Raw genomic sequence first — 13,218 nt, forward strand, 5'->3', positions numbered from 1 at the left:
CCTATCTTTCTCACGCTCTGTCTCTCTCTCTATCTCTCTATCACTTTCTCTCTTTCTCTCTCTGTCTATGTCTCTCTCTCTCTCTCCCTCTATCTTTCTCTGCAACTTTGAGTGGTCTGCTCATAAAGTAGCAACGCTACCGGTATCTGTGAAACACCATGACCATTAACCACACAACCACCAGCAGCTAGGAAACAAAGGCTCCAAAACCACCACCACCAGACTGATCAACACAGTGCCAGTCCCCAAACACACCCACACCTCATTGTCTAACTCTCAAGCTGAGCGAAGTCTTTTTTTCAGAGAGCAACTATAGAATGTGTCTTCCTTTTCAACTAACATACAGGAATAATTTTACAGAACAGCAGCTCTCATCAAAAGGAAGTATCTGCTCTTTCTCTACTCTTTCTTCTCTGTGTGTTTTGATTAGTCAACTGCTAGCTAGCAGTGACAGTGATAGATAAGGACATACAGCCAGAGGAAACAGTCATACAACGCCTTAAAGAGATGTCTGGTGGTCCCTTCTCCTGCTTCTCCAAACAGGGAATACTCCTTCTCCTACTCTCCAACCTCCACTATGGTAGGATTTGTAAAAATAATAATATTTCTCCTGTTCATGCTTTGTATCTATTGCATGTGCTTTCTTGCATTATAAAGTTAGTAAAACAATAAGCTTTCTCTAACTTCCTTGTTGTTCTTTGCATGGTGTGTGTTGACTGTAGAATGCCTAGTCATCAGTGATTGATTGGATATTTCAAATATTTTGCTTTACTGTGTGATAACACCTACATAATACCTATATTTAGCAAAATGTCATGATGAAGTGATTCTGCAGTTTTGAATGAGTGTAAATGGTGTGGTTGAGTCAGCAGCTGTTGCAGTGTTTCTGGAACACAAAAGATCTTACGACCCTGTGCTAGATGCACGTCATTCATAGAATTTAAGGCCATATGAGACTGTATCGAATTATTGTTTCTATTACATAATAAGATACACCGTAGGACTAGGATAACTGCAGTTATGCCCTAAATACCACACTTCATTGAGCTGTAACTTTATTTTGTCTTAATTCATGACAGAGCTGTCTTTGTGTAAAGGTTTATCATACCTTGTTTCAGACTGACATGTATTTATAATGTATTTATAATGTATTTATAATGTATTTATAATGTCGCCCATGCAGTATATGATGCATTGGTGGTGAGTAATTACACAGTAACCACAGTGTGATTTGTACTTGTGAGCTGAGGAGGGGTTATCAGATCCACCCCCACTTCTCTTTTCTTGTCATCTCATACTGTTCTGCTGAATGTGGGGGAGGAGTGGACTTTAATGAAGTGAAATAAAACGCACACACAGATACGTAAAGATATAAAGTTCAAATATGTAAAGTGCCATTTACAGTATAAATGAAACCTGGAAAAGTGCTATATAAATCCAATCCATTATTATCTATGAATTGATTGGATAACAAATCAAATCAAATTTTATTGGCCACATGCGCCAAATACAACAGGTGCAGACATTACAGTGAAATGCTTACTTACAGCCCTTAACCAACAGTGCATTTATTTTTAATAAAAAAGTAAAATAAAACAACAACGAAAAAGTGTTGAGAAAAATAAAATAACAGTAGGGAGGCTATATATACAGGGGGGTACCGGTGCAGAGTCAATGTGCGGGGGCACCGGCTAGTTGAGGTAGTTGAAGTAATATGTACATGTGGGTAGAGTTAAAGTGACTATGCATAAATAATTAACAGAGTAGCAGCCGCGTAAAAAGATGGGGTGGGGGGGCAGTGCAAATAGTCCGGGTAGCCATAATTAGCTGTTCAGGAGTCTTATGGCTTGGGGGTAGAAGCTGTTGAGAAGTCTTTTGGACCTAGACTTGGCACTCCGGTACCGCTTGCCGTGCGTTAGCAGAGAGAACAGTCTATGACTAGGGTGGCTGGAGTCTTTGACAATTTTGAGGGCCTTCCTCTGACACCGCCTGGTATAGAGGTCTTGGATGGCAGGAAGCTTGGCCCCAGTGATGTACTGGGCCGTACGCACTACCCTCTGTAGTGCCTTGCGGTCGGAGGCCAAGCAGTTGCCATACCAGGCGGTGATGCAACCAGTCAGGATGCTCTCGATGGTGCAGCTGTATAATTATTTGAGGATCTGAGGACCCATGCCAAATCTTTTCAGTCTCCTGAGGGGGAATAGGCTTTGTCGTGCCCTCTTCACGACTGTCTTGTTGTGTTTGGACCATGATAGTTCGTTGGTGATGTGGACACCAAGGAACTTGAAGCTCTCAACCTGTTCCACTACAGCCCCGTCGATGAGAATGGGGGCGTGCTCAGTCCTCTTATTTTTCCTGTAGTGATCACATAGTCATCCGGAACAGCTGGTGCTCTCATGCATGCTTCAGTGTTGCTTGCCTCGAAGCGAGCATAGAAGTGGTTTAGCTCGTCTGGAAGTCTTGTGTCACTGGGCAGCTCGCGGCTGTGCTTCCCTTTGTAGTCTGTAATAGTTTTCAAGCCCTGCCACATCCGACGAGCGTCAGAGCCGGTGTAGTACGATTCAATCTTAGTCCTGTATTGACTCTTTGCCTGTTTGATGGTTCGTCGGAGGGCATAGTGGGATTTCTTATAAGCGTCCGGGTTAGAGTCCCGCTCCTTGAGAGCGGCAGCTCTACCCTTTAGCTCAGTGCGGATGTTTCCTGTAATCCATGGCTTCTGGTTGGGGTATGTACGTACGGTCACTGTGGGGACGACATCATCGATGCACTTATTGATGAAGCCAGTGACTGATGTGGTGTACTCCTCAATGCTATCTGAAGAATCCCGGAACATGTTCCAGTCTGTGCTAGCAAAACAGTCCTGTAGCTTAGCATCTGCGTCATCTGACCACTTTTTTATTAACCGAGTCACTGGTGCTTCCTGCTTTAGTTTTTGCTCATAAGCAGGAATCAGGAGGATAGAGTTATGTTCAGATTTTCCAAATGGAGGGCGAGGGAGAGCTTTGTATGCGTCTCTGTGTGTGGAGTAAAGGTAGTCTAGAGTTTTTTTTCCCCTGGTTGCACATTTAACATGCTGGTAGAAATTAGGTAGAACGGATTTAAGTTTCCCTGCATTAAAGTCCCCGGCCACTAGGAGCGCTGCCTCTGGATGAGCGTTTTCCTGTTCACTTATGGCCTTATACAGCTCATTCAGTGCAATCTTAATGCCAGCATTGGTTTGTGGTGGTAAATAGACAGCTATGAAAAATATAGATGAAAACTCTCTTGGTAAATATTGTGGTCTATAGCTTATCATAAGATACTCTACCTCAGGCGAGCAAAACCTTGAGACTTCCTTAGTATTTGATTTTGTGCACCAGCTGGTGTTTACAAATATACACAGACCGCCACCCCTTGTCTTACCGGAGTCAGCCGTTCTATCCTGCCGATGTAGCGTATAGCCCGCTAGCTGTATATTGTCCGTGTCGTCGTTCAGCCACGACTCGGTGAAACATAAGATATTACAGTTTTTAATGTCCCATTGGTAGGATAACCGTAATCTTAGGTCATCCAATTTATTCTCAAATGATTGAAGATTGGCTAATAGGATTGATGGGAGAGGCAGTTTACTCGCTCGCCGTCGGATCCTTACAAGGCACCCCGACCTACGTCCACGATATCTCCGTCTCTTTCTCATGCGAATGACGGGGATTTGGGCCTTGTCGGGTGTCTATAGGATATCCTTCGCGGCCGCCTCATTGAAGAAAAAATCTTCGTCCAATACGAGGTGAGTAATCGCTGTCCTGATATCCAGAAGCTCTTTTTGGTTATACGAGACGATGGCAGAAACATCATGTACAAAATAAATTACAAATAACGCGGAAAAACACACATTATAGTACAATTGGTTAGAGGGCTGTAAAACGGCAGCCATCTTCTCTGGCGCCATTCTCTTTGCATTGCAGTGTATTATTGTGTAATTATTCATGTAGGCACACTGTAACAAGTATTACAGTGTAAAAATGAGTAATTACAATACTTGCTACACCATACATACATGAATAATTACACAGCAGTAAGTGTAACCATTGATTGATGTCAGAATGCCAATGTCAATTTTTGTGTTTCAGGTGTGGGTGTTTCTTCATACCTGTCATTCCACAAGACAGTAGGGGACTCTGTGACGATGCCTGCAGGCTTAGAGGGGCAAAATGTCACCCTAGTTAAATGGAGGTATAGCGAAAAGGATATTGCAGAATTCAACTCAGAAGTTTTATATTTCCATGGATCCCAGTTCAAGGGGAGACTAGAAATGAATGCCAATGACTTCAGTTTAACAATTAGGAAACTGACTCTGCAAGACTCAGGGGAATATGTAGTTATTGCTGAAACAGACAAGCAACTTCCCACTAAGGCTGTGACTCTGCAGGTTCACGGTAGGCAGCTACTTTTCAATGACTATAGTGTTAATGACATCTTCCATCCTTTGTCTTACACTCTGGTAACATCTTGTTGACGACTGATTACATCTCTCTCTCTCTCTCTCTCTCTCTCTCTCTCTCTCTCTCTCTCTCTCTCTCTCTCTCTCTCTCTCTCTCTCTCTCTCTCTCTCTCTCTCTCTCGCTCTCTCTCTCAGAGCCTATATCCAAGGTGGTGATCCAGACAGACATCAAGCTATTGGCCAACCACTCCTGTTCAGTGTGGCTGGTGTGCAACGCATCCAGTTACTCCAACCTCACCTACATCTGGAAGAGAGACAATGAGATGTACATGGACGTCCAGCAGATTCACTTCTCTCTCTCACCAGCAGAGGGAGACATTAGTGTAACGTGCAACGCCTCCAACATAATCAGTTGGAAAATTGCCTTAGCGACAGTAAAGTGTAGTAATGACACAACCAACCCAGGTCCGTAGATATCATAATAATCCCTTCCAAACACTTTTCAGGGTGCTTATACACTTATGTTGTCAAATATAATATGTAATACTTATGATTACATTTACATCATTTAGCAGACACTGTTATCCGGCTCGGGTATTCAAATCAACAACCTTTCGGTTAATGGCCCCATGCTCTAAACTGTGTGTGTGTGTGTGTGGGAGGGGGAGTACAGTAGTGTGTACAGGTAAGTGCCGAAATAAAAGAAACACAAACATAAAGTGTATTAATAAGGCGTTCCTTGGCTTGGATTGTACAATTGTCTGGAACTCTGTTGGAGGGATGGAACACCATTCTTCAATGAGAAATTACATAATCTAGTGTTTTGTTGATGGTAGGTGAAAAACGCTGTCTCAGGCGCCACTCCAGACCCGAATCTCCCATAAGTATTCAATTGGGTTGAGATCTGTTGACTGATTGACACACAGACACACACCCTTTAAACCCCCTATGCTCCTTTGAGACCCCTCTTGAAAAGTCCCTGAGATGTCTTCTTGTAGCCATGGTAGCGAAAAGAATGGGCAACTGGGCATTTTTATACATGACCCTAAGCATGACGGGATGTTAATTGCTTAATTAACTCAGGAACCACACCTGTGTGGAAGCACCTGGTTTCAATTTTCATTTACTCAAGGGTTTCGTTTATTTTGGCAGTTACCTGTATAAGATATAGAGCCCTGTAATCTTCATCGTATTGTATAGTCTAATCATGTGTGTTGTACAATATGTGACAGGACTGGCATGGTATACCATCTACATCGGAGTATCAGTAGGAGGCGCTGTGGTGCTGATCCTCACTGTAGCTGTGGCAGTGTGCTACTGCAGGGGCCGCCGTGACACAGGTATGTACAGCTTAGGGCCCTTAACTATACTTAAAGTTACATTTCAGGTGGTTCTAGAAATATTGTTCAGCTGATATGATTTATTTTTTCTTCCATTTGGGGATTTGCTAGAAATTGAAAAAAGTGTGAGACCCCTCATCAGTGTTGTTTATTAATTCCTGGGTATGTTTGTTGATATCCTGTTTAAAATGTATCTGATTGGTTGATATTTTGTTCTTATCAAACACAGCAGATCTACCTGACAACACAATATATGCTGATGTTATGGACAACACAATAATTAAAGATGTAAGTATGCATTGCCGTTATTATGTACAGTGAGGGAAAAAAGTATTTGATCCCCTGCTGATGTTGTACGTTTGACCACTGACAAAGAAATGATCAGTCTATAATTTTAATGGTAGGTTTATTTGAACAGTGAGAGACAGAATAACAACAAAAAAATCCAGAAAAACGCATGTCAAGAATGTTATAAATTGATTTGCATTTTAATGAGGGAAATAAGTATTTGACCCCCTCTCAATCAGAAAGATTTCTGGCTCCCAGGTGTCTTTTATACAGGTAACGAGCTGATATTAGGAGCACACTCTTAAAGGGAGTGCTCCTAATCTCAGCTTGTTACCTGTATAAAAGACACCTGTCCACAGAAGCAATCAATCAATCAGATTCCAAACTCTCCACCATGGCCAAGACCAAAGAGCTCTCCAAGGATGTCAGGGACAATATTGTAGACCTACACAAGGCTGGAATGGGCTACCAGACCATCGCCAAGCAGCTTGGTGAGAAGATGACAACAGTTGGTGCGATTATTCGCAAATGGAAGAAACACAAAATAACTGTTAATCTCCCTCGGCCTGGGGCTGCATGCAAGATCTCACCTCGTGGAGTTGCAATGATCATGAGAACGGTGAGGAATTAGCCCAGAACTACACGGGAGGATCTTATCAATGATCTCAAGGCAGCTGGGACCATAGTCACCAAGAAAACAATTGGTAACACACTACGCCGTGAAGGGCTGAAATCCTGCAGCGCATGCAAGGTCCCCCTGCTCAAGAAAGCACATATACAGACCCGTCTGAAGTTTGCCAGTGAACATCTGAATGATTCAGAGGAGAACTGGGTGAAAGTGTTATGGTCAGATGAGACCAAAATCGAGCTCTTTGGCATCAACTCAACTCGCTGTGTTTGGAGGAGGAGGAATGCTGCCTATGACCCCAAGAACACCAAACCCACCGTCAAACATGGAGGTGGAAACATTATGCTTTGGGGGTGTTTTTCTGCTAAGGGGACACGGCCAAGGCAACAAAGGAGTGGCTCAAGAAGAAGTACATTAAGGTCCTGGAGTGGCCTAGCCAGTCTCCAGACTTTAATCCCATAGAAAATCTGTGGAGAGAGCTGATGGTTCGAGTTGCCAAACGTCAGCCTTGAAACCTTAATGACTTGGAGAAGATCTGCAAAGAGGAGTGGAACAAAATCCCTCCTGAGATGTGTGCAAACCTGGTGGCCAACTACAAGAAACGTCTGACCTCTGTGATTGCCAACAAGGGTTTTGCCACCAAGTACTAAGTCATGTTTTGCAGAGGGGTCAAATACTTATTTCCCTCATTAAAATGCAAATCAATTTATAACATTTTTGACATGCGTTTTTCTGGATTTTTTTGTTGTTATTCTGTCTCTCACTGTTCAAATAAACCTACCATTAAAATTATAGACTGATCATGTCTTTGTCAGTGGGCAAAAGTACAAAATCAGCAAGGGATCAAATACTTTTTTCCCTCACTGTATCTGAATATGTGGAAGCTGTATGTACTGTATTGTAATGGACTGTATTTTTATTCCAGACAAGATCAAACAGTCAGGTAAACCCAATGTCATTCTATGAGACTGTCAATGATCTGGTTTTACCAAGATTGAACAAGGTAAGATATAAAAGGTCATAATCTTAAAATGTCTGTGATTGAATGGAATTTTAGAATTGTCTATTCCTTTCTTGATGCTGAAACAGTTTCTTCTTGATTGTCTGTCACATTTAGCCGCAGACTCTGTATGACAAGATCAGGTTTGGACGCCCAGAAGCCCCCCCTTCTCCTCTCCAGGAAGTACTGTGAGCTGAACAGTATGTGGTCATAGGGGTCTTCCATTTACTGTATATAGAACCCTCTGCATCCTCTGCACCTTACACGTGTAAATTCTGTAGATAGGCCTAGATGTTACTGTTTAATTTCATCATTGCTTACTTTTTTCATGATTGTAATCTTCTCCCTTTGTTGATCCTCATATATACTGTGTATATATATATATATATATATATATATATATATATATATATATATATATATATATATATATACAATTGAAGTCGGAAGTTTACATACAAATTAGCCAAATACATTTAAACTCAGTTTTTCACAATTCTTGACATTTAATCCTAGTAAAAATTCCCTGTCTTAGGTCAGTTAGGCTCACCACTTTATTTTAAGAATGTGAAATGTCAGAATAATAGTAGAGAGAATGATTTATTTCAGCTTTTATTTCTTTCATCACATTCTCAGTGGGTCAGAAGTTTACATACACTCAATTAGTATTTGGTAGCATTGCCTTTAAATTGTTTAACTTGGGTCAAACATTTCGGGGAGCCTTCCACAAGCTTCCCATAATAAGTTGGGTGAATTTTAGCCCATTCCTCCTGACAAAGCTGGTGTAACTGAGACAGGTTTGTAGGACTCCTTGCTCGCACACGCTTTTTCAATTCTGCCCACCAATTTTCTATAGGATTGAGGTTAGTGCTTTGAGATGGCCACTCCAATACCTTGACTTTGTTGTCCGTAAGCCATTTTGCCACAACTTTGGAAGTATCATTGTCCATTTGGAAGACCCATTTGCGACCAAGCTTTAACTTCCTGACTGATGTCTTGAGATGTTGCTTCAATATATCCACATTCTTTTCCTTCCTCATGATGCCATCTATTTTGTGAAGTGCACCAGTCCCTCCTGCAGCAAAGCACCCCCACAGCATGATGCTGCCACCCCCGTACTTCACGGTTGGGATGGTGTTCTTCGGCTTGCAATTTCCCCCTTTTTCCTCCAAACAAAACGATGGTCATTATGGCCAACCAGTTCTATTTTTGTTTCATCAGACCAGAGGACATTTCTCCAAAAAGCACGATCTTTGTTCCCATGTGCAGTTGCAAACCGTAGTCTGGCTTTTAATGGCGGTTTTGGAGCAGTGGCTTCTTCCTTGCTGAATGGCCTTTCAGGTTATGTCGATATAGGACTTGTTTTACTGTGGATATAGATACTTTTGTAACTGTTTCCTCCTGCATCTTCACAAGGTCCTTTGCTGTTGTTCTGGGATTGATTTGCACTTTTCGCACCAAAGTACGTTCATCTCTAGGAGACAGAACGCGTCTCTTTCCTGAGAGGTATGATGGCTGCGTGGTCCCATGGTGTTTATACTTGCATACTATTGTTTGTACAGATGAACGTGGTACCTTCAGGCGTTTGGAAATTGCTCCCAAGGATGAACCAGACTTGTGGAGGTCTACAATTTTTTTTCTGAGGTCTTGGCTGATTTCTTTTGATTTTCCCATGATGTCAAGCAAAGAGGCATTGAGTTTGAAGGTAGGCCTTGAAATACATCCACAGGTACACCTCCAATTGACTCATATGATGTAAATTAGCCTATCAGAAGTTTCTAAAGCCATGACATCCTTTTCTGGAATTGTCCAAGCGGTTTAAAGGCACAGTCAATTTAGTGTATGTAAACACACTGGAATTGTGATACAGTGAATTATAAGTGAAATAATCTGTCTGTAAACAATTGTTGGAAAAATTACTTGTGTCATGCACAAAGTAGATGTCCTAACCGACTTGCCAAAACTATAGTTTGTTAACAAGAAATTTGTCGAGTGGTTGAAAAACGAGTTTTAATGACTCCAACCTAAGTCTATGTAAACTTCCGACTTCAACTGTAGATAGATATAACCTTTTATTTTGAAGAAATTCAGGCTTACATAACTTGTTTGATTAAGTTGTATTGTATTGAGTACATAGTTGTACATTTTCCTTTTATTAAAACATTTTAAATACCTAATCTTCAGCCACATTCACATCAATTCAACATGATATATACACTGCTCAAAAAAATAAAGGGAACACTTAAACAACACATCCTAGATCTGAATGAATGAAATAATCTTATTAAATACTTTTTTCTTTACATAGTTGAATGTGCTGACAACACAATTACACAAAAATTTTCAATGGAAATCAAATGTATCAACCCATGGAGATCTGGATTTGGAGTCACCCTCAAAATTAAAGTGGAAAACCACACTACAGGCTGATCCAACATTGATGTAATGTCCTTAAAACAAGTAAAAATGAGGCTCAGTAGTGTGTGTGGCCTCCACGTGCCTGTATGACCTCCCTACAACGCCTGGGCATGCTCCTGATGAGGTGGCGGATGGTCTCCTGAGGGATCTCCTCCCAGACCTGGACTAAAGCATCCGCCAACTCCTGGACAGTCTGTGGTGCAACAAGGTTTGGTGGATGGAGCGAGACATGATGTCCCAGATGTGCTCAATTGGATTCAGGTCTGGGGAACGGGCGGGCCAGTCCATAGCATCAATGCCTTCCTCTTGCAGGAACTGCTGACACACTCCAGCCACATGAGGTCTAGCATTGTCTTGCATTAGGAGGAACCCAGGGCCAACCGCACCAGCATATGGTCTCACAAGGGGTCTGAGGATCTCATCTCGGTACCTAATGGCAGTCAGGCTACCTCTGGCGAGCACATGGAGGGCTGTGCGGCCCCCCAAAGAAATGCCACCCCACACCATGACTGACCCACCACCAAACCGGTCATGCTGGAGGATGTTGCAGGCAGCAGAACGTTCTCCACGGCGTCTCCAGACTCTGTCACGTCTGTCACGTGCTCAGTGTGAACCTGCTTTCATCTGTGAAGAGCACAGGGCGCCAGTGGCGAATTTGCCAATCTTGGTGTTCTCTGGCAAATGCCAAATGTCCTGCATGGTGTTGGGCTGTAAGCACAACCCCCACCTGTGGACGTTGGGCCCTCATACCACCCTCATGGAGTCTGTTTCTGACCGTTTGAGCAGACACATGCACATTTGTGGCCTGCTGGAGGACATTTTGCAGGGCTCTGGCAGTGCTCCTCCTGCTCCTCCTTGCACAAAGGCGGAGGTAGCGGTCCTACTGCTGGGTTGTTGCCCTCCTACGGCCTCCTCCACGTCTCTTGATGTATTGGCCTGTCTCCTGGTAGCGCCTCCATGCTCTGGACACTATGCTGACAGACACAGCAAACCTTCTTGCCACAGCTCGCATTGATGTGCCATCCTGGATGAGCTGCACTACCTGAGCCACTTGTGTGGGTTGTAGACTCCGTCTCATGCTACCACTAGAGTGAAAGCACCGCCAGCATTCAAAAGTGACCAAAACATCAGTCAGGATGCATAGGAACTGAGAAGTGGTCTGTGGTCACCATCTGCAGAACCACTTCTTTATTGGGGGTGTCTTGCTAATTGCCTATAATTTCCACCTGTTGTCTATTCCATTTGCACAACAGCATGTGACATTTATTGTCAATCAGTGTTGCTTCCTAAGTGGACAGTTTGATTTCATATAAGTGTGATTGACTTGGAGTGACATTGTGTTGTTTAAGTGTTCCTTTTATTTTTTTGAGCAGTGTATGATCGCAAACTCTTTGCAATCAGACAATGACTAGATCTTACTACAATAATACTGTCTTTAAATATTGAGAGGAAGGCGATAAATAGAAAATAGAAAAGGAAAGGCGATAAATAAAATACAGCTTCACTGTAAGACCTTTCTGTAATTTCAATAGTAAAACACTGCAGAATGCACAGTAACAAACCTTGAATGTGTTTTAAAGAATTAATGCTGTTGATTACACAGCATTATGGGTAAAATGCTGAGAAATACTGTTATTAACTTTAATTGGAAGATTCCTTTAATATTTCTCTAACATACTGTATTTCTTTACAGTAATAGCTTATGCCTACTGTAGATTAAAATGTTTAGTTTCAGGCGCCAACCTCATTCTGTCGGGTGAGACTATTCTAGTAAATATAAATACAAAATAAATCACCCAGATAATAATTGTAGTACATTTTAGTCATTTAGTAGACGCTCTTTTCCGGAGCGACTTACAGTAGTGAGTGCATACATTTTCATACTTTTTTTCATCCTAGTCCCCTGTGGAAATCAAACCCACAACCCTGGCTTTCCAAGCACCATGCTCTACCAACTGAGCTACACAGGATCAGGCTTCACTGAACCGTGACCTCTTGGTGCCATAGTGAATAAACGGAGTGCAGATTCGTGACCGTTATGCACCATTGCTACAGAGAAAACGCCTTGTTTCTAGCAACTGTTAAAAATATATGACCCATTTACCCGTGCAACGTTTCTTTCTTTCACTGTTAAAAAATCTTGTTGTTTTTACAGTATTATACAATAAACTAACAGCAATGTACCGTATTAATTATTTACGGTAAATTGCCATAAATCGCAATGCACTTTGGGTGTAACTGGTCAATTATATCATAAATTCCAATGAAATGTTGGTTTAACAGTACATTATTTTATAGAATACAGTACCCTACCGTATCTTTGGAGCGCCGAAAACCTTTTGGCCACTACTGGGTGCGTGGTATTGTTGTTTCTGGCTCATGAATATATTTTGAGGTTGCCTTGTAAGAGGCTACATTTGTTGAGAGTGCTGTACCAATTTAACAGATACAGTGGGGGGAAAAAGTATTTAGTCAGCCACCAATTGTGCAAGTTCTCCCACTTAAAAAGATGAGAGAGGCCTGTAATTTTCATCGTAGGTACACTTCAACTATGACAGACAAAATGAGGGAAAAAAATCCAGAAAATCACATTGTAGGATTTGTTATGAATTTATTTGCAAATTATGATGGAAAATAAGTATTTGGTCAATAACAAAAGTTTCTCAATACTTTGTTATATACCCTTTGTTGGCAATGACACAGGTCAAACGTTTTCTGTAAGTCTTCACAAGGTTTTCACACACTGTTGCTGGTATTTTGGCCCATTCCTCCATGCAGATCTCCTCTAGAGCAGTGATGTTTTGGGGCTGTCGCTGGGCAACACGGACTTTCAACTCCCTCCAAAGATTTTCTATGGGGTTGAGATCTGGAGACTGACTAGGCCACTCCAGGACCTTGAAATGCTTCTTACGAAGCCACTCCTTCGATGCCCAGGCGGTGTGTTTGGGATCATTGTCATGCTGAAAGACCCAGCCACGTTTCATCTTCAATGCCCTTGCTGATGGAAGGAGGTTTTCACTCAAAATCTCACGATACATGGCCCCATTCATTCTTTCCTTTACACGGATCAGTCGTCCTGGTCCCTTTGCAGAAAAACAGCCCCAAAGCATGGTGTTTCCACCCC

At 42.1% G+C, this 13,218-nt stretch overlaps 1 protein-coding gene across 1 annotated transcript; it reads left to right on the forward strand.

The window, feature by feature from the left end:
- The first annotated feature begins 313 nt into the window (after positions 1-313).
- Positions 314-8,023, forward strand: LOC121571729 (SLAM family member 8-like). Its single transcript, XM_045222333.1, has 7 exons — positions 314-580; positions 4,110-4,415; positions 4,616-4,885; positions 5,653-5,760; positions 5,990-6,048; positions 7,602-7,679; positions 7,794-8,023. The coding sequence occupies exons 1-7, from the start codon at positions 508-510 to the stop codon at positions 7,866-7,868; spliced, it is 969 nt and encodes a 322-aa protein (XP_045078268.1). The 5' UTR covers positions 314-507; the 3' UTR covers positions 7,869-8,023.
- The last annotated feature ends 5,195 nt before the right edge of the window (positions 8,024-13,218 follow it).

The sequence above is a fragment of the Coregonus clupeaformis genome, chromosome 8 (genome assembly GCF_020615455.1).
Source record: "Coregonus clupeaformis isolate EN_2021a chromosome 8, ASM2061545v1, whole genome shotgun sequence".
NCBI lineage: Eukaryota > Metazoa > Chordata > Actinopteri > Salmoniformes > Salmonidae > Coregonus > Coregonus clupeaformis.

Bases quoted from the DNA above. Each gene is read 5' to 3' on its own strand.
- LOC121571729 (XM_045222333.1), top strand. From the start codon at position 508: ATGTCTGGTGGTCCCTTCTCCTGCTTCTCCAAACAGGGAATACTCCTT. The intron at 4,886-5,652 runs GTCCGTAGATAT...AATATGTGACAG, and splicing joins TAATGACACAACCAACCCAG to GACTGGCATGGTATACCATC. The intron at 7,680-7,793 runs GTAAGATATAAA...TGTCACATTTAG, and splicing joins TTTTACCAAGATTGAACAAG to CCGCAGACTCTGTATGACAA.